Source organism: Actinia tenebrosa, unplaced genomic scaffold (genome assembly GCF_029948245.1).
Source record: "Actinia tenebrosa isolate PJP-AT-01 unplaced genomic scaffold, QUT_ActTen_1.0 PGA_scaffold4__44_contigs__length_22323623, whole genome shotgun sequence".
Taxonomy (NCBI): domain Eukaryota; kingdom Metazoa; phylum Cnidaria; class Anthozoa; order Actiniaria; family Actiniidae; genus Actinia; species Actinia tenebrosa.
The window spans coordinates 7,067,662-7,092,667 of record NW_028292581.1 but is presented as its reverse complement, the minus strand read 5'-3'; the positions used below and the strand labels follow the sequence as shown (position 1 = coordinate 7,092,667).

The 25,006-nt window shown below is 38.8% G+C and overlaps 2 protein-coding genes and 1 long non-coding RNA gene across 4 annotated transcripts; 1 reads left to right on the top strand and 2 right to left on the bottom strand.

The window, feature by feature from the left end:
• Window positions 1-777: 777 nt before the first annotated feature.
• On the bottom strand, window positions 778-7,545 carry LOC148906930 (uncharacterized). The gene is made up of 2 exons (XM_089036456.1): window positions 6,838-7,545; window positions 778-6,498 (listed from the first exon to the last, which is right to left on the bottom strand). Exons 1-2 carry the CDS (start codon window positions 7,543-7,545, stop codon window positions 778-780), a joined length of 6,429 nt encoding a protein of 2,142 aa, XP_088892582.1.
• Window positions 7,546-12,496: 4,951 nt separating this feature from the next.
• Window positions 12,497-14,523, top strand: LOC116293721 (uncharacterized). The gene is made up of 3 exons (XR_004196844.2): window positions 12,497-12,511; window positions 12,978-13,276; window positions 14,232-14,523. It is a non-coding gene; the product is annotated as an uncharacterized LOC116293721 (long non-coding RNA).
• A 1,024-nt stretch (window positions 14,524-15,547) lies between these two features.
• On the bottom strand, window positions 15,548-23,248 carry LOC116293719 (uncharacterized). Of its 2 annotated transcripts, XM_031701184.2 has the most exons (6): window positions 22,547-23,246; window positions 19,432-19,549; window positions 18,749-18,897; window positions 18,521-18,602; window positions 17,589-17,661; window positions 15,548-17,175 (listed from the first exon to the last, which is right to left on the bottom strand). In XM_031701184.2, the coding sequence occupies exons 1-6, from the start codon at window positions 22,933-22,935 to the stop codon at window positions 17,012-17,014; spliced, it is 975 nt and encodes a 324-aa protein (XP_031557044.2). In that variant the 5' UTR covers window positions 22,936-23,246; the 3' UTR covers window positions 15,548-17,011. The 2 variants fall into 2 exon arrangements, with proteins under 2 accessions (XP_031557044.2, XP_088893369.1); XM_089037243.1 differs by lacking the exon at window positions 17,589-17,661 and having other exon boundaries at window positions 17,011-17,175; window positions 22,547-23,248.
• Between the last annotated feature and the right edge of the window lie 1,758 nt (window positions 23,249-25,006).

The window sequence follows — 25,006 nt, the reverse complement described above, 5'->3', positions numbered from 1 at the left end:
TAAAATGTGCACAGGAAGGGAAAACTGCAACACGCATTGTAGCGGCTTGGGGTCACCCTTGCTGTCAACTAGACCCGCGGTTACGCCGCTTGGGAGAAAGGCTTAAACACTGTAATCCATACTCGATTCTTTATTGTAATAATGTTGGATCACGTAAAAACTAAAACATAATACAAAGGACATAAATAACTAACTATAATCGACTATAATCGGGTTACTAAGCTAGAATCACATGCGTAAACTTTGGTAACATTGTATAAGTTTGGTTCTTTAAATCATAACAAATTTGTATACGTTGAAGTATGAATCTAAAGATATTGATGGGTTTCTTCCGTAATCAGGTATAGGTGATTGTAAATCATCATGTAACACCAAATATATGATATAAAGGGGGTGGAAAATAAGAAGGATAACATAGTACATACCTCTTTCCTCCCGTACAGTATTCAATCTAAAGCCACGAGGCTGAAACATTATACTACGCTAATAGTAATTGACGAAGTGACGTAATCGAATAAACAGCAAATCATTTACATGGCTCCCCTAAATTGATCCTTCAATTTATAATCAGTGACAATGATCTCAAAAATTAACGTATAGTAATGTCTCTTCCAGCGATTAATAGTGTCTTTTAAACCGATAAACAAAACAAAACAAAATGTGATAAAGAGCAATAAATGAGATAATATTCAATCTAAAATTGTTCATGAATTAGCTTGTTTTGCTGCTAGGCTCCTCTGGTGGGGAATTCCCCGTACTGTGGCAGCGGGATACTCATCACTGTTCATTTTGGCGTACAAGCAGCACTAGCTTGTGGATAGGACGATCAAGATAGGTAGGTGCGTTTATCTTGTTTTCTTTGGAGTTGTCTGCCATCTTCAATCGTACCTTTCTGACTAGACCATCATCACTGGGGAATGTCTGTGCTATTCGAGCTAGGCGCCACTGCGATCTGGATTGGTTTTCGTTCTTCAGGATCACGACGTCTCCAATTTCTAGGTTCGTCCTTGGACGCTCCCATTTCTGTCTCTCTTGCAAGGCATAGAGGAAGTCCTTGCGCCATCTAGTCCAAAACTGATTGGCCAAATGCTGCACCCGCACCCAACGTTTCCTTGAGTACAGGTCCGCCTGTTGAAAGTTACCTGGAGGAGGGAGGACTATTTTGGATTTCTGTGTTAGCAATTGGTTTGGCGTGAGTACTTCCACGGAGTCTGAAGGTGAACTTCCAGTTGTAGTCAATGGACGGCAGTTTACGATAGATTCTGCCTCCACCATTAATGTTCTCAGCGATTCATCGTCTAGTTGGGTTCCGTGGCTGCGGAGCAACGTCGTCAGCACGCTTCTGACAGTGCGAATCTGTCGCTCCCATACTCCGCCCATGTGACTGGCATGGGGCACGTTTGGTTTGAAGTGCACCCAGTCACACTCATCCTTCAGTAGTTTGGACCTTATCCTGTCGTGTTGTAGTTCTTCCATTGCAGCGTGTAGTTCGTTCCTTGCTCCCATGAGGTTAGTCCCTTGATCAGATCTGAGTTGGCGCACCGGACCTCTTCTACCCACGAAGCGACGGTAGGCATTCATGAACGAATCGGTTGTTAGCGACGACGCTGTCTCTAAATGGATCGCCCGAGAGTTCATGCAAGTAAAGAGGACGCCATAGCGTTTCAGCTCCTTTCTGCCTTCCTTTATGAGCCAAGGTCCGAAGTAGTCAACGGCACTGTATGTAAAGGGGGGTGCCTCCTTTACTCTATCGTCTGGCAAGTCCGCCATTTTTTGTTGTTCCAGAGCACCTCTTGACCGTCGGCATATGACGCATTTGGATAGCTGATGTCCAACAACGGAAGCACCGCCAATTATCCAATATCCTGACGCTCGAATTTCAGCGTGCGTTGTTGTACGACCTTGATGGCTTATCCTGGTATGGAAATGTCTGACGACCAATTCCGTGACATGACCCTTCTTTGGTAGGATAGCCGGATGCTTGATATTAAACGCTACATCTTTGTTGCTTAATCTTCCGCCGACTCTTAGAACGCCTTCCGTGTCGATGAAGGGATCGAGTCGATATATAGGGCTGCTCTTCTTCACTGTGGCTGGTTCCTTGCCTTGATTGCGTAGGGTCTCAATTTCTTCTTGAAAGTTGCTCAACTGTTCTGCGCGAATTATCTCCGATTCTGCAAGCTTAATGGCCTTGACATCCACGTTTGGCTTATCGTTGGCTTCGTTCCTTGATCTGAGCTTGATTCTCTGTTGGAATTTAGTGATGGCAGCAATACCGTTCCTGACTTGATGCCAGTCTGAGAAGCGTTTGACGCGGTCCAGTAGGCTAAACTGTTCTTTTACCTTGACGCGGAATACGGACGCTCTTTTAACTTCAGGATCATCGGCAGGGATATCCAGGACCACTGGACCATCTGCTGGGTTTTCTATGTCATTCCAGAGGAAATCTGGTCCGTTCCACCATCTTGAGTTGTTGATCAACTGTTGCGCTCCCATACCACGTGACGCTTCGTCAGCTGGATTCTCCGCTGTCTGGACGTACTTCCATTGAGCTGGTGTGGTGCGATCTCTTATCTGTTGTACTCGATTGGCGACGTATGTATGGAACCTGCGGGCATCGTTGCCGATGTACCCGAGCACCACCTTGCTGTCAGAGTAAAACGTTTCTGGGATGGTGCTGTAGGCAAGTTCTTTCTTTAGGAATGCGCTGATGTTCACGGACACTAAGGCTGCTGCGAGCTCTAATCTTGGGACCGTCACTGGCTTTAGAGGCGTCACGCGAGATTTCGCCATGGCTAGACTACAGTGTATCTCGCCCTTGTGATTCCTTAACTTCAAATAGGAGCATTGACCATATCCACCAAGGCTGGCATCGGAGGAATTGTGGAGCTCAGCAGACTCGATCGTTCCAAAGTTGGTCGGTTTATAACATCGCGGGATCTTGAGATCCTTCAGGTGGTGCAGGTCATCCCTCCATTTCTCCCATTCGGCTTGTAGCTCGTCCGATAGCCTTTCATCCCATCCCAGATTTTCCTTGCACATCTGCTGCAGAATTTTCTTGCCTTTGAGAACGAATGGTGAGACTAATCCCAGGGGATCAAATACGGAACTCACCGTGGATAGTATCGATCGTCTTGTGAGTGGCTTGTCCTTAAGCTCTATACGGAACTGGAACTGGTCGGATTCCACGCACCACTGCACGCCTAAGGCTCTTTCTATCGGCAAGGCCTCGCACTTGAGGTCAATTTCTTGGATGTTCTTAGCGCGTTGTTCTGTTGGTAGGCCTTCGAGGACTTCCTTGCTGTTGCAGGTGAACTTGTGGAGGTTAAAGCCTCCCATCTGGCACATTGCCTTTGTTTTCGTTATGAGCTCATTTGCTTCCTTAACTGTTTCCACGGACTTTAGACCATCATCGACGTAGAAGTCGTTGCGCACGAAGTCGGCAACTTCGTTTCCGAACTCCTCTTCATGATCATCGGCAGTTCTCTTCAGTGCGAAGTTTGAACATGCTGGGGAGGATGTTGCTCCGAACAGGTGCACAGCCATTCGATATTCCTTGACTGCCTTCTCTGGATCACCTTCTCTCCACCAAAGGAACCGCAAGAAGTTTCTGTGGTCAGGCCTGACGTTGACTTGATGAAACATTCCTTCAATGTCGCACATAAAGGCCACGGCTTCCTTTCTAAAGCGGCAAAGCACGCCGGTCAAGTTGTTTGTCATGTCTGGACCCTGTAGAAGACTGCCGTTCAAAGAACTTCCTCGAAATTTTGCGCTAGCGTCGAATACCACTCTAATCTTCCCAGGTTTTTTGGGGTGATAAACGCCATGATGCGGGATATACCATACTGTTCCATCGTTGATTGAGAGCTCTGCTTCGGGGACTTCCTCGGCGAAGCCCTTACTTATTACCTCTTGCATGAAATTCCGGTAATGTTCGCTATAAGTTGAATCCGCATCGAAACGCCTTTTGAGGTTGTTCAGACGGCTCAGGGCCATCTGTCGGTTGTTGGGTAACGATACCTGGTCAGTCTTCAAAGGTAGAGGTAATTCGTAATGACCGTTATCTAAGTGCTTGACACCGCTCTCGAGGATTTTGATAAAGTTCATTTCATCGCGGGACAGGGATTTTTCTTCTGATTGATTCGTACTGCTCTTCTCGATAAAGTCCGTCATGAACATCTGGTTTATCAGTGCAGGAGAGATAAGCTCTTTGGATTCTGTTTGAAATGTGATATGACATCTGTTGTCACGGATGTCTGACTGCGTGACTGCACGATTGGTCGTGTATAGATGATCTTCATTTTCTAGTCGGCTGGGATCCACTGAGCCTATGATTCCCCATCCTAGCGCTGTCTTCTGGCCGTATGGGTCGTCCTCTCTGCCTGGTATGACGTCACGCGGTTTTATGGCACGTGGGCAATTGGAACCTATGAGGATTCCAACTTCGACGTCTTCCCTGTAAGGCATCAACCGTTCGGCTATTTGCTCTAAATGAGGCCAGTCACGTGCCACTTCTGGTCTTGGGATTTGATTGCGTCTTGCGGGAATGTTGTCAAGTGAGTACGCACCTGGTAGAGGTATGTCGGCATTTTCACTTAAGCCACGTACAGTTAAGCCCCTTATCTTCATACACCTTTCCACGCCTTCACCCATCACCGTGCCCACGCTCAGATCGACGAGTGGGCCGGTTAGGGATAGTTTCTTCACCACAGAGTCCTTTATGAAGCAAGCATCTGATTGGTCGTCTAGAAGAGCATAAACTAGCAGTTTCCGCTCTGGATCAGATGCATGGTGCAACCATACTGGGACTATCAGTGAGCTGACAGAGTATACTTCATCTCTTGGCGAGCTCTGAATGCGATTCGATGTTTTGGGGCTGGGAGGTTCCTTTTCTGCATGTCGCTGTTCACGTGGTACATAAGTTTCCTCATGTAATGATGTTGGGTGAGGTCCCTTGCACTCGTCGCAGGAAACCTTCTTACGGCACACGTTGTTCTTGTGACCCCATCTCAAACAGCCAAGGCACCGCCCAGCCTTTATTATGAATTCCTTGCGTTTCTTTTGTGTTAGTTTGAGATACTGGGGACATGTTTCTATGTAGTGTGAATCCTTGCACATTGGACAGGTGGGACTTCTGGGATCTTGCCTTTTCTCATCGCTTCTAGAGGCTGTTTTCGTTGCGTGAGATACACTGCCGTAGGGTCTGGTACGGCCGTCGTGCGCACTGTTCTTGTGTTTAGATTCACTTTCAGCCTTGAAAGCGCGCATGGAGATTATGGGGTTGCAGGCGATTCTCGCTTCATTTTGGATGAAGCTGCAGAACTGTGAGAACGGTGGATAACCGGCAGTTGGAGTGTCCTGGTTCATCCAATGATCCACTTCTCTAGCCCATCGGTTGACGAGGTAAGGTGGCAATTTCTTTACCATTTTCTGGTTTTCGTCAGGATCGTTTAAAGCGTCCAGGAATGAAGTGGTGCGCATTGCTTTTAGCGACTGGTTCAGAAAGTCTGAAAACTTTCGTAAGCTGACACCATCGTTGGGTTGGACCTTGGGCCATTCGTTTATTTTCTTTCGGTAGGCATTCGCGATAAGGAAAGAATTTCCGTACCTGTTCTTCAGTACAGCCTTGGCCTCCTGATATGCTTCCTCCGTGTCTAAGGTGACATACCCACTTATCGCCTCCTTTGCTTCACCTGCTGTGTACCTCCCAAGATAGTACAGGCGCTTCGCCGGCTTGGTAGTTTGTTCTTCCACGATGGTCTGAAAGGACTTTAGCCACTTGGGGTAATGAAGCAAATCTCCACGGAATATTTCAGGTTCTGGGAGTGGCAGTGAATCTCTTGTTCGCCTTTCACTCAACAGATCAGCCAGTTGCATTAGAGGATTTTCTAACTGTGAGGGTTTCGGTGATTCCTTTGGAGGTCGTACTGTACCAGTCGTGGCTGCATTCCTATCAGGAGGAATTGTCGGCTCCGGGATCGCCTTGCTACGCAGTTCGCATGGGGGGTAGATTTCCTCGTTTGCCGACCACGGTTGTGCAGCAGAAGCGGTAGGGACCGGTGCAGCGAAAACGTCTGTTCCTTGCGAAGCATGCTCAAATCCTTCCATGGTGTGAGCGTTCGTGTATCTAGAGGCCGATGGGGAGGCGGATGGAAACTCGCGGACTATCGCGCTATCTATTCCGCTGGGCAAGAAGGAGACTTGTGTGACTGGCGGAACGGTATCACGTGACTGTTCAGCTGTTGTGGCGAATGGATTGGTCACGAATTGAGGCTTAAGCTGGAGCGATTTTGTCGGTGACTCGGTGATATATGTATAGTATTTATCATTTTCGCCAGCGGTTTGCGTTACCGCTGTTGATTTATCGACTTTACTAGTGTTTATATTAGGCAATAGCGGAGGTGGCATGTGGAATGCAGATTTTATGGGAGAATCTATGAGAAGCTGATGGTGTATTTGGTCTTGTACGGTGATCGGGGTCGAATAGGCCCTTTGCAGCTAGAAAATCACGTGCTGATTAATTCACTGAGAGCAAATGAATGAACATTTTGATTCCCATGGGTGAAATTTACTGGAGAGCAAACAAACTTTCTACAACCTGTTTCGAGAGATCGTAATAAAACTACATTTCGTAACACACTGGATTAACGTTTTCATTCAGTTCTTTACAAGTAGCTAAAAAAAAAATCACCAATTTAATATAAAAACAAAAAATTTGCTCTCCAGTACAGACACGTGACCGTTAACTGCAAAGGGCCTATTGTAGTTAGAGACAGGGTTTGAATGCAACGGAGGAGGATTATATTTGTCTAATTGAGAATGCGTGACTGAATTGACTTGACCTTCTAAATATTCTTCTAAGCGTTCCTGTGAACAGTTTTCACTAGGCAAATCCGCAAATCCTATGCCTTCGATATCGAGGAGAGCGTTCATTTCGGCCCGTGCTATTTCATATCCTTTTTCCAGCTCGAACTTTTTGAGATCTTCCCTTGTTTTGTTAAGCGCTGCTCTTTGTCGACGTTCTACATCTGCTAAATGTAACTCAGCTGTCAGCCTCGCTAATTTTGTTGCCATTTTTACCTTTCGTTCTAAAAACGAAGCTGTCGATGACTTTGAGCCACTCGATTTTTGCGATCTTTGCGATTTGCTACTGGAACTTCCTAATATTGACGGCGCGGAATTCTCTCTCTCCTCGGTTCGTTTTAGTTCCAAAATTCGGTTATTTGCCAACTTTAATACTTCGTTGTGTTCCTTAAGTAAGTTCTCAAATTTCTCTGCGTGTGAGTTTACTTCTGTGCCTATATCTTCTTCGTTTCTTAATTCTGATATTCTATCGTAGACGGACGAGACGATTTCCCATCGCGTTTCTAGATATATCCTTTCGGGTCTTAATTTCTCGGGATCGTCGCTGTCAGATATCATATCCCTTAGTTTATTGTGTTGTTTTGACCATTCTCTCTGAGCATTACGAAACTCGATCTCGATTAGCTGTAATTGATATACGCGTCCTTTCTCGGTCTGTATTCTTACTCGTTTTTCTGTCATGATCAGTTCGCTAGGCCTTGTTTCAATCCGATGGTTTTAACTTGAACGTTTTGATCGAAAGAGTTTTTACTGTAGCGGCTTGGGGTCACCCTTGCTGTCAACTAGACCCGCGGTTACGCCGCTTGGGAGAAAGGCTTAAACACTGTAATCCATACTCGATTCTTTATTGTAATAACGTTGGATCACGTAAAAACTAAAACATAATACAAAGGACATAAATAACTAACTATAATCGACTATAATCGGGTTACTAAGCTAGAATCACATGCGTAAACTTTGGTAACATTGTATAAGTTTGGTTCTTTAAATCATAACAAATTTGTATACGTTGAAGTATGAATCTAAAGATATTGATGGGTTTCTTCCGTAATCAGGTATAGGTGATTGTAAATCATCATGTAACACCAAATATATGATATAAAGGGGGTGGAAAATAAGAAGGATAACATAGTACATACCTCTTTCCTCCCGTACAGTATTCAATCTAAAGCCACGAGGCTGAAACATTATACTACGCTAATAGTAATTGACGAAGTGACGTAATCGAATAAACAGCAAATCATTTACACGCATGAAATTAGCATAATTGTTTGCCTTCCCATGCTCCCCTTCGGTCTTAGCTTTGATGATAAAAGCTTTTTTTGAACCCGACGTTTTTTCAATTAGGTGTATATAGACATACATGAAACGTACAGCCAAAGCTTAAGGGAGAGGTTAGTCGGCCCCTAGACCGTAGATGATTAACCCCTTGCTATTACCAGCAAACTCAAAAATCTTGATTGTGACGCTGCATATGAAAATCACTGGTGTCAAATGCCATATATCATATTCCGGCGAGCTCACTTCCGGTACGAAGCTCATATGTTGAGCGAGAAAATACACGGATTTTTCGACTATTTTACGCTCTCTCGTGAATTTAAGTGAGTCTGTCTTTCATTTACCACTGGATTTAAGTAAAGCAGTATGTAAACCATTACTAGTAGTAATATTAAATGATTTGAGGCATTTTTCGGTACGTCAAATCTGTGTTTTCCGAGTACCGTTGAGAGTCGATTTTACAAGGCGTTACTCGATTCTCGACTATCTAGCTGCGAATAACTGGGTCTAGCTTCAATACCCGCCTTTGAATCATGATTTTACCGCCAAATCTGAAATCTTGAATAAATTGTCTTTGTTTTGATATATTATAAGTCGACTTTTGTGAGATTTTTGGTACGTCAAATGGCTGCTAAACTACATCATCTGGTCTTTGTCCTTTTGATCTTCTATTGTCAAACTGTAGAAGCCATAGAAGACGATTTTAGGGAACAAAATGATCAATTTAAGGCAAATTCTCCTACCTTCACTTACGAAATTTCGAAGTAAGTTGGAATAATTAAGCTTTTTTTTTTTATTTAAGCGTTCAATAAACGTATTTTTATTCTTATTCTTATTTTTATTTTCAAATTAGTGAAGTCGAATTGTATAAAAAATAATTTTATTGTATTCATTTTATCGTAGCTATTTAATCTATGCCATCTCTAAGAAAAGGGATAGTACTGGCTGTGGAACTTCTGCTTTATCAGAGGTTGTGAGCAGGATTTTGACAGATTCTGGAGTCGAAGGGGTTTTAATTAACAATCGTATACTGAATGTATTTGGAAAAACGATTTCTGTTTTAAAGAGCAAAGCAAAGGCTGCAGCTAGGAAGGGTGGCTTCTCTCTCAGGAGATTAGAAAATAAATGGAGAGGGACTACTCATAAATTTACTGTGTACTACTCAGAAATTGACAAGTGTGCACTTGAACAACAGAACAGTAATCTTAGAGGCCAAAAAAGAGCATTAGAAGACACTGTTGTGGAAGAAGTGTCAAAAAGGCTGAAAGTAGAAGAAAAACTACAGGCTGCTCTTGAAAAATCGGAAAGCTCTTGTAACTTCTACAAAAAGAGATTCAAAAATTTAGTCAAAAAAGTTATAAAGAACCAGGAAAAAGCAACACCAAACAAAAGAGGGTCTTCAAAGAAAAAGAGTTTTCATGAGTTCACAAAAAGGCACCAATACAGGGTAAAGGGCCAGATGAAAGAGCAATGTAATGCAACCCTCTCCTTTCTTGGTCATCATGACTTCATTGCTACAAAAGTAGAGATCTTTAACAATGCAACCCAAGAATATGAAACCTTACAGCTAGTTGATAAAGATCAACTCCCTCTCAAAGAGAACAATCCTGTAACACTCACTGATGAGGAAATTACTGATCTCAACTTTTGGCTGTACATAAAGGACAAATTTAACATTTCCAATGAAGCTTGGCATGAACTGGCCTTGAAATCAACTGAAATGCCAAATATGTATCGACTTAATAAAAGAATATCAGATTTGAATGCCAAATGGAGGCTTACAGACACACCAGGAGAGGCAGAGGGTGTTCAGATTTCATTTAAGGAAAGCTTGATTGAACAAACCAAGAGGCTTAAAAACAAGGGGATGCTAAAAAATGAAAATACAATCAAGGTGAAGTTGAGTGGTGATGGAACAAGTATTGGCAAAAGATTAAAAATAGTTAATTTTACTTACACTATACTCAATGAAAAGGATATTGCAATGAGTGATAAAGGTAATTATTTATTGGCTGTAATGAAAACCACAGAAACCTATGACAATCTTGCAGAAAGTCTAAGTCACTTAAAAACAGAAATGGAAAACTTTGATGAAATTGATGTTGAAGGACAAAAGTTTAAAATTGAATACTTCCTAGGAGGTGATTGGAAATTCTTAGCATGTGTCTGTGGATTAGGCCCAGCAAACCAGGATTATGCATGCATTTATTGCAAGTGTCCCAGAGAATCTAGATGTGATATAACCAAAACCTGGTCCTTAACTGATAAGAAGTTTGGAGCAAGGACACATGATGAAATAACTGAACATTCAAGATCCAAACGGTTTAATTGCAAATCAAAACCCCTCTTCAATTTTATTCCACTAGACCATGTTATCATTGATACTTTGCACTTGTTTTTAAGAATATCAGACAACCTCATTGAGCTTCTGATTAGAGAATTGAGGAGGAAGGATGCAATTGAAAATGTTAAAACTTTTCCAAATGGTTTTAAAAGGGAAAAATACAAACACATGGCAGGGTATGAGGCATTTTTAAAGAACATTGGAATAACATTTGAATGGAAGGTAGAGCCAAATACTAAAAAACTTGATTATAGGGATCTAACTGGACCAGAAAAACTAACTGTTTTTCAGCACATTGACTTCAATACTCTGCTTCCAACATATGAATACACAGATAATTTGAAGAAACTTTGGGGTGATTTTTTGGACATTATTGGAGATTTAAAACTGGACTATGATAATGAAGAATCAACAGTCAAGCTGAAAGATAAAATAAAATCCTGGTTTCAACAATTTCTTAATCTTTATCAGGGTAAAGATATTACACCATATATGCACACTCTTTACTGTCATGTTCCTGAATTGTTGAAGCTATACAAAAATATTGCACATTTCAATCAACAAGGGATGGAAAAATATAATGATACGGCATCTAAAAATTCTTTCAGATCATCCAACCACCGAGGGGTATCTGCTTTGAGACAACTCTTCTGGAAAAAACAAAGAGTGCAGCACCTTGAGGCAGAAGGTTACCAGCGAGAAAAAAATTCTTTGACTTGCTCAAACTGTCTGGAACAAGGTCACAACATTAAGACATGCACCAAAAAATGCAAAAGGTGTGCATTTGAAGTTTGCTGTGGTCATCTTGATAAAGTGAATAATAAGTGGGTGCCAAGCTGCACTTTGTGAGTTTTCAGTAATTATGAATTTAGACATAAAGCAGTTTTTTACAGTATGTGGTTTAGCATTTAGGAAACATGCACAAAACAAGCAAACAAAATTGCAATACTGTTTATCATTGATATTTTAATATAACCATGGCTATTAACAAGTTTTCAGTTGTGAGTTTTCAGCAATTATGAATTTAGACATAAAGCAGTTTTTTTACAGTATGTGGTTTAGCATTTAGGAAACATGCACAAAACAAACAAACAAAATTGCAATAATGTTTATCATTGATATTTTGATATAATTCTTGAAAAGGAATCCATTAAATCCATTGAGTATCTGAAGGTAAATGTTTATGTATTGTTTTTAAGATATTGCTTCCTATTTCCATCACCTCGTACAAACGTAAATACAAGCATAAATGAATCCTCGATTTCTGATTTAACATATTTACCACCAATGTACTTAAACTCTTGAATTGGGTTCTTCTTAGTGATCCAGTACCGTACAGTTTGTTTTTCTACAAAAGCATAATCTCCAATGCAATTAAGAATCCTCTCATCCCACCTTGTCCCTAGTATAGCGTCCAAAGACCGGTTGTCTTCCAATTTATAAATGTCCTTTCCCCTATGAAGAATACTGTTTGTGATCTTTCCAAGTCCGGAGTAAAAGACATCCTGTTCAACATTTATTTCTATTCTCGTCGAAGGGTCGTCCCGTCGGCCTGACCACAAAGCTCTTTTAATTGAGCGATAAAGCTGTTTATGAAAAACAAACTTTCGGTCTTCTAGTGACTGCTGGCCTGGAATATAAGCTTTCTCCAAGCGAATAAATGGAAAGTATTCGCCTTCGTTGTCATAGTCTCGCCATTCGTCAGACTTGTCGCTATATCCAACAAAATGGATTTTCAACTTCTTTCTTTCCCTATCGACTTCAACAATCTCAACATCGTAAAGACTTTTGTCGTTTTTTTGCTTTCGCTTTATTCCTGGTTCTTTTTTACGACTACATTCCTCAATGAATCATTTTGGTGGACGAGAAAAACGTTTTACACGGTCCGCCATCTTGTTTTCGGTCATCAGTGAGCATGCGCACCAGAACTGAATTGTGTTATTGTCACCAATATCAAATGTCATATCAATATATGGAATGATTTTCATATGTGGCTGCGAACGCATACTCATTCCTTTCCATGTGGTACGTACGCGTTAAGTAAAAGTAAACGGAACGTAAATCATGGTAAAATACACCCTTTTATGTTGATCGTGTATATTCTGCACTATCGCACTTCATTTTTTTCATCAGCATACAGTATACTCTACTGAAGACTACCTGTGTTTTTTACGTATATGGTCGCTTATCAAACGCTCTAGGAAACTGGGGTCGGATCGAGCTCGGATCTATCCAAACTAGATCGATCTAAAATGGACCTAGTGTGATCGAGCCCTAAGTCAACAAAATTCATTATCTGCAAGAAGCTGGGAGTGCTCGTAATATAGGGGAGCAATGCCTGTGTATGGCAGTTCCACACCCACCATCGAGGATTTGATTGGCAGAAGTTGACTGAAAGTCAGCTTTGGAATGTGGTTATAAGAATCGCTTGCTTTTAGTTTCGCTTTGGCATTTTGTTAATATAATAATGAAAAATTTAATTTTAAACAAGCTTGCTGGTTTACCTGTGATATATCAGGACGAAAGAGCCTAGTGCGGGGACTTTGTTGGCCGTGAGAGGCTGAGGTGAGTTTTCACAAGACGCCATCTTGGACAAGAATTGTTGAAGTTCAAGTTAACTATAATTCACCCGAATTCACCCAATTTGTGACCTTTATTTTACGTCTTCCTTAAAATTCAAGCAGGAAAATGTGGGGACAAGCTTTAAGAATAGCTAGGACGACACTTTTTAGGCGAAACATGACAACAGGTCGAATGCCAGAACAAATTGGAGAAGGTGGTAAACCAGTGGTAAGTTTTTGTGCAGCATATCTCTTGCCCTGCTTTAGCTATAAAATGGCTTATTTTTTTATCTCCAGTTTTTAATAGATGTCTTATTAGATAAAGTTAGATAGATCGATACTCTATAACGTTCAAAACGTTATAGCTAGAGGCTAAATTGTGTAAAAACTTTATAAAGACCAGGCAGTTGTGAAAAAAGAGGACACATACAAAAGGGCAAATGCAGGTTACATAGAAAATTAGAAGATTTTTATTTCAGAAGGCCTGGAAGTTGTAAAAACATTTTAAAAGATTTAATATGTTTTTTTTTTCACAATTTCTGCGTTATCTTCGCTATTCATTTTGCTCCTACCTCTCGGTTGGCTTAATAGTTGGTTGAGCATCAGCCTATTGTACATGTGGGGGGAACGTGGGTTGAAGCCCTAGCTAGACCAACATTCTTAAGGTCCTGCCTTTGCTATAGAAATATCTGCAAATGGTTAGGCCTATGCCATGGCTCAGATGACTATGTAAAGTTTCATTCAGGGACCATAAAAATAGAGGGCTCCTAATTTATTAGTGTCAGCCGTCATGCATTACCGTCTCTAAATCAAGTTGATTTACTTATGTATTTTATCTCAGAGCAGTTTTTGTATGACTGTGGAAAGCTTGGTGCCATAAGCTTGCCATGTTGTAACCGTGATATTTTCTAGAATTTGATTATTTTCTTGCACTTTGTGATTCATCTAACAGTGCCATGACCTTGGCGTGACCATGTCTGCACCATGTTTATGCCATGTTCTGGGTATTAAATGGGCTGGAGAGCAGGTTCTTGAGCAATGTGATTGGTCTGGCATATCCCTTGCTGTCTCAACTGTGTTCGTGCTATGTTTTTCACATTCGTATGAAAACTGCTCTAATAACATAGCGAAACTACCTTGGCTATTCGTTCCAAGCTCAAATTTAACTTTTATTTATTTTCCAGAGCACTGCTCATCAAGTCACAGCCTTCGTGTGCATTTCTTGTTCTCTTCTTGGTCCAGGAATTATATTGATGTTGACTCGTGAAAAACCAACTCAAGAACACTAAGCTAGGTCAAGATTTAAGATGATGATAAATATTGGACAATCTTGTTTGCTGTAAACTTATACAGTCGTTTTGATGTGTGTTTGAATACAAATAGGATTTTCTGCATCTTGTTTTGTATTTCATGGCTCTGAGATTTCATTGTAATAAGGCGTTTTTGATTTGTGAAAATAAATGATAATAATGGCAATGAGTATTAGTATTTTCATCAATAGGGCATCTTATACTCTGTCAAAATAAGTGGACATGATAGACACTTTTTTTTTTTCATTTGGTATTATTTCAATTCTCTTATTCTTTGTAATATTTAAGAAAAATTTAATTGATTTAGATTTAGTGGTGAGTATCACTGGCTTCTTGTAGAAATATATAGTGACCTTGTGGTCAGGCAATCACATTAGATGCCTGAAGGTCAAGCATGCAAGATGTGACAAGTGAAAAATGCAGAGCTGTGAGGGAGGATGGACTGGGGAGTGTCATGAATGCTATCTTGTCAGGATCCATTATCACAGGTCAGCTTTTTTATGGCTTTGTTCTTTAGAACTGCAGAAATTATTGCTGCTGTTTTCTCATTTATAAAACACAGGTTGTTGCATTGAAAGCTTTGATAGAAAACCGTAGTGTTTATCTGCAGTAGTCTCAGTACCAATGGCAGCAGCAATGCCTTGTAACAAAATATGTTATGTAAAGATTTAAAAAAATGGGAGAGAAAGGGATCCGAGAGAGGGATCCTACTCTAGTATCTAGAGTAGATATTAAATCTTCGAGTATCAGCCCCCCAACGTTTAGTCTATACCCCTATCATGTGACGTAATGGAGTTCAATTTGGAGGACAGACATAGCTTTGTTTACACTGTAAACTCAGTAGAACTGTAGATAAAATGAATAATTTTTGAGAATGGTTCAATGGTGGAAGCCACTCAAATAAGGATGCACATCTCAGCTTTTATCGTTTTTATGGTCCTTAAAAGAACCATGAAGAAACTTGCTGGCAAAGAAAAGCAAATTACTTGCCAAAAGTGGCATGAATTATGGCTTAAATGCATCAAAACAATAGATTTTCGTATGGATGACAACACTCAACATTGTGTTTGTAGCAAACATTTCATATTGGGTAATATAAGATTTACATAATATTCTCTAATGATAATTACGAGCTTTCGGCTTTTGATCACTGTACATGTGATATTTCAATAAATAATTAGATCAAAAAATCTGGGAAGTCCAAACATTGGTTGTTTTAATACTAAGATACCTTGGAATAGTTTGATTAGACATAATTTTAGTTACAGTACGCTTATTTGACAATATTTTTGACTAAAATTTTAGGACGTCCTGCGCTGGTCACACTTGTCCTCCAAATTGACATTTACTTATGATGTCACTGCTAGGGGTCTATAGATACTAGACACACCACCTTCCTTGGGAGGTTCTCTCCTGCCTTTACTAGAGTGTGGAACAATAGTAAAACAATACTACACAATGATCAATGATAGTTTTTTGCTACACCAAAATAGTGTGAGTAAACAAGAATTGCAGTTTGTCTTATCAGTTTGATGAAATCTTTTATTCCCCTTATCCTGCATATTTATTTATGCAGCTATGACATTAAAACTAGTAAAAAACTACAGTATATATAAAAGGAAGAAAGTTAGTTTAAAGTGCAAATACTTATTTCGTGAGCCAGTACTAAGATTATTTTGCACTTAATAGTACATAAAATAGGGCTATGTCTATTGCCAATCGATCTCTGGTTGGCACAGTAATGACAATAGCTTACGTCACAGCAACTAGTGCTATTTAGTACTTAATAGTGCTACTAATCACATAGACTTGTACTGTTTCATTGTTATAGTGTTTACATTCTTCACATTTTGTTTAAAATGTCATTGCATATTATAAAAGGACTTGCATTCATAAAAAATTCCTATTTCTAATTTTTTTTTTTTTTTTTGCATAACCAATTTAGTACAAAGTTACAATAATTTACAATAATTTACAAGTTTTGGTGGACAGTAATGTTTGTAAACATTGCCATTGTGATGTCAATGTTCCATTCATTTTAACAATAGATTTCGTCGCCAAACCTCATTAGTTTGTCTAATGGATTTCTGGTTAGCAATTATAATTTTAAAAAATATTGTTATGTATACCCATCCTTAAAAGTTTTTCAGAAAAGCCCCTTTAGCCTTTGATTTAAAAACTTGTGTCTATTATTTATGATGTTAAATTATACAATTCCCTCAAACTATGACTAAGTGGTGTCATTTTTGATTACTTGTTACATTGCAAGTCACCTTGTGTTGTAAGCGTCTCGTTCTATACAGGTAAAAATGATTGCCACAATTTTATAAATTACAATACTGAATTCCCTGTAGAGTGTCCTAGATTCACCCCTTGCTACCATATTATCAGGATATTATTGTACTGATCAATTTATGCTCAGATATTTGTAAAACCTTGTTGGAGTAATTTATGTTGCATAATCATCAAGATACTTGTAACCCTACCTTTCTTTAGCCTGCGTACAGCCCGACTTTTCTCTTGTATAGGACTTAACAGTTAGTTAGTTCGGCTGCACACAGGCTAGTCTTTCTTTACCCTGTGTACAGCTGGACTTTTCTCTCGTATAGGACTTAACAGTTAGTTAGTTGGGCTACACACAGGCAAGCCTTTCTTCAACCTACTAGGGGATGTCTTTCGTCCTGCTCCTGGGCAACTATTTCTACAGGAATTGGAAAAGGATGTTGTTTTCTTTTGTACATTACTATCGCTATAATCGCTATGACTGCAACAACAGCAACTGATATACCTGCTATCGCTCCTGTACCAAGTTTGTATCCTGTTATGAGATTGACAAATCATATTAAATATTTTATACAACTTGAGTATAATTACTTCTGTTAATTTCATTTTATTTCATATAAAAATTTTCCAAAATGTTGAAAATATAAGTGAATTTTTTTCTGAGTTTTTTCTCAAAAGTAATTTAAGAAAAGATACACAAGATCATATATGTTGTAGATTTTGGTAGTATCTTAAGGTAGATGCGCTACTGCGCATCCATTTCGCCCATCTGGTTTTTTATCATTTATTAGCGTTGACTACCTTTCTATAATCTGACAAAATATTCTTAGACAGTGCTGTATGAAAAAGCAAGTTGTTTTTTCTGCTTTTTGACCTTAGTGGCTAGAGTAGGCTTAAACTTGAGTAGGCACAAGATGAACCTCATTTTGTAAACATTCATATACTTACTTTTGGGTGGATCATTTCGGCTTTTACCACACAAATTATTTGGGCAGCAGCATTTGGAGTAAAAATGTGCAACCTAATAAGTAATATACCAATTGGCTTCAAAACATAACAGTCAGTTTTATCAATTTAGTTTGTTACAGTGTGTGACTACATTAGAGTGAAGTCATTAAACCTGTGAAATAGATATTAGACTAATACACATTAGTAGACCCTAATTCCATTGTTTTCTTTTGTGTCTTTTTGACTATTACACGTTGACTAGTATTTTTTATTTCACGGGTTAAATGCCTTCGCTCTAACCAAAGCCAACCAACCAAATTTTAAATCAAATTCACAAATCACATTTTTGAGCTGTTACTTGTTGGTGTTGCAAGGCACCAAAGTAGCTCTTTCTATGAAGTTCCCATCTGGTCATTAGGCACCAAATGTATTCTCTGATAGATATATTCTCTTGCGTCAGCATGGGACACCAAACAACTCTATATGCTTAGCTCATATCTTGGTGAGCCATTTTTGACACTGATTATAAAAGGATGGTGACGAATTCTGAATTCTAAACTGTTTCTTTTTATTTCCTCATATATATACACAGGTTTAATAAAGCAAAATATAAATAATATTTTTAATGCTTTTGATAAAGGGAAAAAATGTGTGAAAAGTTGCAGTGTAGATTCTATTGCTTATTAAAATATTCAAATGTAATTGGCTAATTTGTACAAAAAAATTATCTGGGTGGCCTTGGTTGGTGTAGTTGCACTGTAAATGTGATATACAAGAGGAAAAAAAATAAAAAGAAAAGAAATGAATGGTAAGTTACCTCTACTGTAACTTGGGCATAGTGATTGTCCCATTTGGTTTCATAGCCAAAATGGACAAAACATTACACCATCCAAAGCTAAAGAGGCCTACATAATACTTCAAGCAGAAATTACCTCTGTTCCTGCACGGTCACCATTATATTCTAAAATATTTTTGTCACTATCTTGAGTGCACATCAGCCAGATTCTAGCGGTTCTGCTCACAAAAAGGAAAAGAAAAAAAGAAAAAAATATCAGTTAACAATATAATATAAAAAGTTTGACTATATATTTGGTAAAAGTTATACTAGTTAAACTTTTATCTTTTCCATGTAAAAAGGTGTAGTTTATTTTTAAACATACCTTACTTCAACTTTAGTGGTAAAATGAAATTCAATGTAAAATTTCTCTTTACCAGTCTTCACATCATGGCCATAACTGTAAAATTTGGCAGAGTTTTCATGGGATTCATACCCTTTACAAATCTTGCCAGCTGTGTAGTAACGAGCAAACTGAAATCAAAATCATAATATCTATAATCATATACATTAGATGGAAATACATACCTAAATCAAGCTACCTTAGCTGAACTCACTTCCAAAGCTGGACTATGTATAGAGTCACATTATGAAGCCTGGTTTGCGCAATAATCATGAGATGGAATCGAAATTTGAAGCAACGGATGCAAACTGAGTATTGCATGATTTATCAATTAAGCGTAAAAAAGACAAGCACTGCTACTGTGTTTTTTTATATTCTGTGAACCCGATAGTTGCAAGCTGCATGCTAAAATTAGGTTTATGGCTGCTGTCAATCAAAAATAATCTGTTGCTACCTTTTATATTTTTGACTGGCAGTGGTAGAGCACACAGGAGTTCAATTTCACAACAAGCTGTTGAAGTGTCTGAGTTTGCAGAATATTGAAAACTGCAGTAAGGTACAGTACTGTTTATGTTGCTGTTAACTCCAATTCTGACGCTAGTAGTGTGAGCCAGGCTTAAGAAGCCTACATTTGTTTTCCTACATTATCTGTTCTTTATACTCACCCCTACGCCCTTGCAAGCCTTTTCATCAGGATTTAGAGTCATATTTGTGAAGAGATCAAAGTCCTCACATGGTGACCAGGCAATGAACCATCCTTGAACCCCATTTATAGACCTGAACCTAAAAATATTAATATAAATAAATATACTAGTAATAATAATCAAATTAATGGAACAGTATGATTTCACTGTTTCCAAGCAACAGTTCTGATTTTATGCCGCCAAGCTAATTATTTTCACAAGGATTTTGGGTAAGGAGATTCACAAGCAGCCTTACTGCTCTGTATTTCTTGAGAGATGTATGGGGATTTTTTAAAATCATATTTTATATAGAAATTTAAGATTAAAATTTACTAACATCTATGTGCTGAATTTCAGGCGATTTCGACAGTTTTTTTCCAGCTTATGAATCCCTAAAATAAATGACAAGGGAGGAAGCTGATCAATCCTCTTTACTCTCGGTACACTCTGCTCATGCTTGAGGTCGAATTTTTTCAGAAAATACCAATTCGATCACAATTTTACTTCCCAGGAGCACGAACGGATATTGATATTTCTTCAATATGTTAATGCCAACGAACAGCCAGCTACTGATGCAGACTCAGTGTTGCCTTAATGGACCAATTTGGCTAATGCAATGTGTTTTACTCCTGGCATGGGGGTACTCCCACATATAGACTATACGGGGATGATCCGCTGAACAGGGTATGGTTTTTCGAGCTTCTTGTCATTAACAGGGTATGCAAATTCACTCAAGTTCCAAGTGGTTATTTTTTTAATTTAGCCCGTTTTAAGGATTTTTCCCCCACCAGTAAAAAATCCTTAAAATGTGCTAAATTCAATAAATAACCACACAGAGCAAAAGAAGTGTTATTTCTCGATGATCGGGTAAAATATCGAGGCTTTATTTCTTGCTTCAATGATTTTATTGAAATTTTTGATGAATCCCCATACATTTCCTTGTAACATGACACCACAGAAACCAAGCTTGGGCTACCTGTGCCAGAACCTCTCGTTTCCGGTGCTGACCATGACAAACATGGGCCGGGGTACGAGATTGGATCCGTCCCTTGTCACGACATCTCGGAAATGGCCTAATTATAGCGGAGCTCCCGCGCGGAGCCCCATACTAAGAAAAAATGGTAAACCATCGAGTTGATTTTTCATGGCTTGGCTGACGTCACTTCCGTCCGTCTGTCCGTGTACACAACACAGGAATCCCGCTTGATGTCAAAGCAAAACTACTCACAAATGCGGCTCTCAAATGCACAGAAAAAATCGCTTTAGGACAAGTTATAGACCAAAAACAATTAAGAGAAATACTTTCAGGTAGTCAAAGATGGATCAAGAAGTGTTCTTCAAGAATTCAGGTGTGTGTTTTTTAGCAAACAATCGCATATTATTATTTCGACGAATCGACAAATCAACGACTTTCTCTCAAAACTTTTTAATATATTTCTATAGATAAGCTTAATTTATTTTAATGCTAGAGGAAATATAACACGAAGAGCATATTACAACAAATATTCGTCCTTTATTTAGCTTTGTAAATCTTTAACAATTCGGTTGTTTTTCACCAACTATCGAATGTTTTTCGTTCAAGAAAATGAAGCTTTGTCGGCAAAACAAAGAAGACTTTCAATCAATAATTTTATTTATTATATGATTACCAATGAAATATCTATTTTTCTCTATTTCGAAAAATTGATATCTTCACACGTGAAAATAACATGTTATTTTCACGTGTGAAAATAACACCATTGCGATGGCTATTCAAAAATACACGGAAAGAATTGCCTGAAAAAGCCAAAACATACTTCATTGATAATTATATAATAAACAGAATATTACATGGGCGCTTGGAGATACGAAATTTATCTTCTCGTGTTAAAAATCTCTCACTCGTTCGCTACGCTCACTCGTGAGAGATCTTTCCAACACTCGAAGATAAATTTCGTATCTCCGCGCGCCCATGTAATATCCTCTATATCTTTCTACAGATAATTTATTTAATCATTGAATGAAATATAAATCTTTACCAAATATTCAACTGTTTATTAAGCTGTTCGAGCAAGTATGGTTATAAAAATGAGCTTAAATTTGTGTTGTTGAGAGATGTTATTGTATAAAGACCTACTAGACTTTCACTTTAAAAAGCTAAAAAATATTCAAAAACATTTACAAACGCCAATTTACTGCCAAAGAAATGAGTCATTTTGTATTTTCCATTGCCTTTTGCATTATTTTCTATTTTGTCTCAGTTGTTCTTGTTAAGTTTAAATGAATGTAAGCTTTGTTTTATGAAAACTGTAAAATATCTAATTAAATAAACCTTTTTTTTATTTTTTTATTTTTCAAGACCAGTTTTCAAGTCTGTTTTTTGGTCTTGATTTGTCCTAAATCTCCAGATTTTCGATTTCGATGAAAGACATCCGAGGTAAATTTCACTAAACTTGATATTTTATTGGATTATCTGTAGTTAGATTCGTTTTTTTTAAGTAAAAGAGATTCAAAGCCTAAAACTGTCGGCCTTGGAAAACTTTGTCGAAGAATCTTCCAAGAACAAAACTAGCCCCTGGGGTGGTGGTGAGTTGTGTACAAAATTGCTAACTATAGTCGCGCAAAAAAAAAAAACAAAAACAAAAAAAAAAAAACGATGTAGTGCATTTCGATTCGATTTCACTGCATGGTTTTTATTATGGGAGAAATTGTCATCATTTCGAATAAAAAATAATCGCTTTTAGGCAGTGCCTAAATATATATATTAGGCACGGCTTGGGATTTTGCCAAAACACCGTGCCCTCTGTTTTAGATAGAGTTCAAGTTTAATAGACTAGCAGCGCGAGTTTGAGTTGATCAACTTATGAATATCTTAATTAGAAAATTCAACTATAAAAACACAAGTCAATATAAATAAAACATTTTTGTGGCTTATTGATAAATAATGAAAATTTTAATGGCATAAAAGATGTGGACTCATTTTTTCCCATTCAAAGACCATAAAAAGCTAGCTCTAGATACTACGTCATAGCTAAGCACATTCAAAATTCGTAAATGACGCTACTAGTAGCTATAGCTTTAATAATATTCCTAATTTCATGTTAAGTAATCTACTTACTTGGGTGGATGAATCGATGCATTCAAGTTTTTATCCCCTGTTCCCAGGGAAGACAGATCTATGATGGTGGACGAGAGCGACGAGCGACAAGCACACCAAGGCTTTTTATCTTGTACTGCATCACAATTATATTTTCTGATTGCTGGTGCTTCTGATTTCTCAGATGAGTCGTATCCTGCTAGTTTTGAGATGCAATTAGCACCTAAAATTAATAAAACAGCCAACAAAAGTGATTTCATCTTTGAGAAGCCTAAGTATTTTTCAATTCGGACAGGAAAGCAACAAAAACCGGGGATTCCCAGAAATATGATGTCATTGATCGGTACTTGTCTGCGCTTGCTGCCCATCATGTGCTGTGATTTATTTGACCTTTCTCTTTTTCTAGCCATAGCGAAGACTACGGTGGCCCACAAGTCTCACGGCAAAACAAAAACTCACGGCAAAACAAACTAAACTCACGGCAAAACAAACTAAACTCACGGCAAAACAAACTAAACTCACGGCAAAAGGCAATAAATTCACGGCAAAATAAACTTAATTCACGGCAGAATAAAGAAAGCCACGGCAAAATAAACTAAACTCACGGCAGAATAAAGAAAGCCACGGCAAAATAAACTAAACTCACGGCAGAATAAAGAAAGCCACGGCAAAATAAACTAAACTCACGGCAGAATAAAGAAAGCCACGGCAGAATCAGAGGAGGGTGATCAAGTCGCGTGAAGCATTGTGGGTTAAAGGTTTCATTTTGCTTCATTTGCATTTGACCGTCGTTGTGTGAACATCTCCTGGCGAGAAAGTATTATGAATGTCAAATCTGTCTCTCCGGTTTGGTATGAATTTTCTTGCAGTTGGGGATTTCCTATATCTACACTGTGTATACTTTCAATTAACTAGTTGGGGGCCACATTAGCTTCACTGGCAACCCTCGCGAACGAAGGATTGTTTTGTTTCCTGACTGCCAAAACATCCGAGAACTAAATGAGGAAAGGTGGCCTTTGACCATAAGAGCTGTTACTTGCGCGCCTCAAAATGGTGCTAAGTGGTGGATATTTCATTTGATAACTTTATTCAAACGCGATTGATTGAGCTAGAACATCGAGCATCCAAACAACCGATCGGCTTGAAATCACATACCCGGCGATGACAAACCTTGAACCGATTTTTCTCTTCAAAAATATCTCCTAAAACCATTCATTTCATTACAAACATTCATTTTTAATTATTTCTTGTCAAGCTAAATTGATAAGTGATAAATTGATAAACTTTGCATTGTAAATTTATGAGTATTTAACCAGACGCCATTTGTACCTCCAATATCAACACCGCTGATAAATTGCTCGCGGTAAAAAAATCAACAGGGAACCCAATACGTCGTTGCCCACCACAACCTTTATTGTATTCTGCCGTGGCTTTCTTTATTCTGCCGTGGCTTTCTTTATTCTGCCGTGGCTTTCTTTGTTCTGCCGTGGCTTTCTTTATTCTGCCGTGAGTTTAGTTTATTTTGCCGTGGCTTTCTTTATTCTGCCGTGAATTAAGTTTATTTTGCCGTGAATTTATTGCCTTTTGCCGTGAGTTTAGTTTGTTTTGCCGTGAGTTTTAGTTTTGCCGTGAGACTTGTGGGCCACCGTAAATAACACCCAGCTCAGCCAGCTCAGGCGTTTTTGGCCGTTTGCAAAAAAAAAAAACAAGTTTACGTGTAAAAGGGACTCGTCATAAAGTATAGGAGGGGGAGGGGGAGGGGGAGGGGGAGGGGGAGGGGGGGGAGGGGGAGGGGAGGGGAGGGTGGGCCGGAAATTCGTGAAATCATCATAAATGAAAAAAAGTGACCCACCCTTCAGGCTACACATTATTACTAGCGGCCCACCCTCTGTAGAATGCATAAAAAATGATGACCAACCCATATTTACATTTCCAATATTTTTAGCTAAAAAAATTTTAGCTAAAAAAATTCATTTTTGGATTCAATGAATCACAAAGATGTATTGTTGTTTAATATTCATATTTTATTGAATAGTGTTATTGTTTTCTTGGTTTTTCAATTGTTGTAATGTGGGGTTTTTTTTATTACAAAAGGTTTTTATATCATCAACAATACAAGATGGAATTACCTTTTTGCATGATAACCCATGGAAATTCGAGCTGGACCATTACGCAGTTGCATAAACAAGAATGATGAATGCAAGAGCAAGTAAGACCTATGCACATAAGGTGTACAAGGGTAGAGCCCAAGATGCAGTAAACAGAATTAATGCTAACTGCTAAAAGTTGAGTAATTTATTTTGAAGCATTCGGTGTACCTTCTAGTAGTACTGCGAAAATGCTGTTCTTAGGGACTGGTCATAAAATAATGGGGCGGGGGAGGGGGGTAGGGGTATTAAGGCCTCGTATTAGCCTGTATTTCACGAAATACAACTTTTTTATTTCTCGTTACCACAAAACTTATCGGATTTTGATAAAAAT

Coding starts and splice junctions, on each gene's coding strand:
- LOC148906930 (XM_089036456.1), bottom strand. CDS start 7,545: ATGACAGAAAAACGAGTAAGAATACAGACCGAGAAAGGACGCGTATAT. Junction 6,499..6,837: donor AAGAATATTTAGAAGGTCAA/GTCAATTCAGTC, acceptor GTGATTTTCTAG/CTGCAAAGGGCCTATTCGAC.
- LOC116293719 (XM_031701184.2), bottom strand. CDS start 22,935: ATGGCTAGAAAAAGAGAAAGGTCAAATAAATCACAGCACATGATGGGC. Junction 18,898..19,431: donor AGGCTTGCAAGGGCGTAGGG/GTGAGTATAAAG, acceptor TTTTGATTTCAG/TTTGCTCGTTACTACACAGC. Junction 17,176..17,588: donor CCGAAATGATCCACCCAAAA/GTAAGTATATGA, acceptor ATCTCATAACAG/GATACAAACTTGGTACAGGA.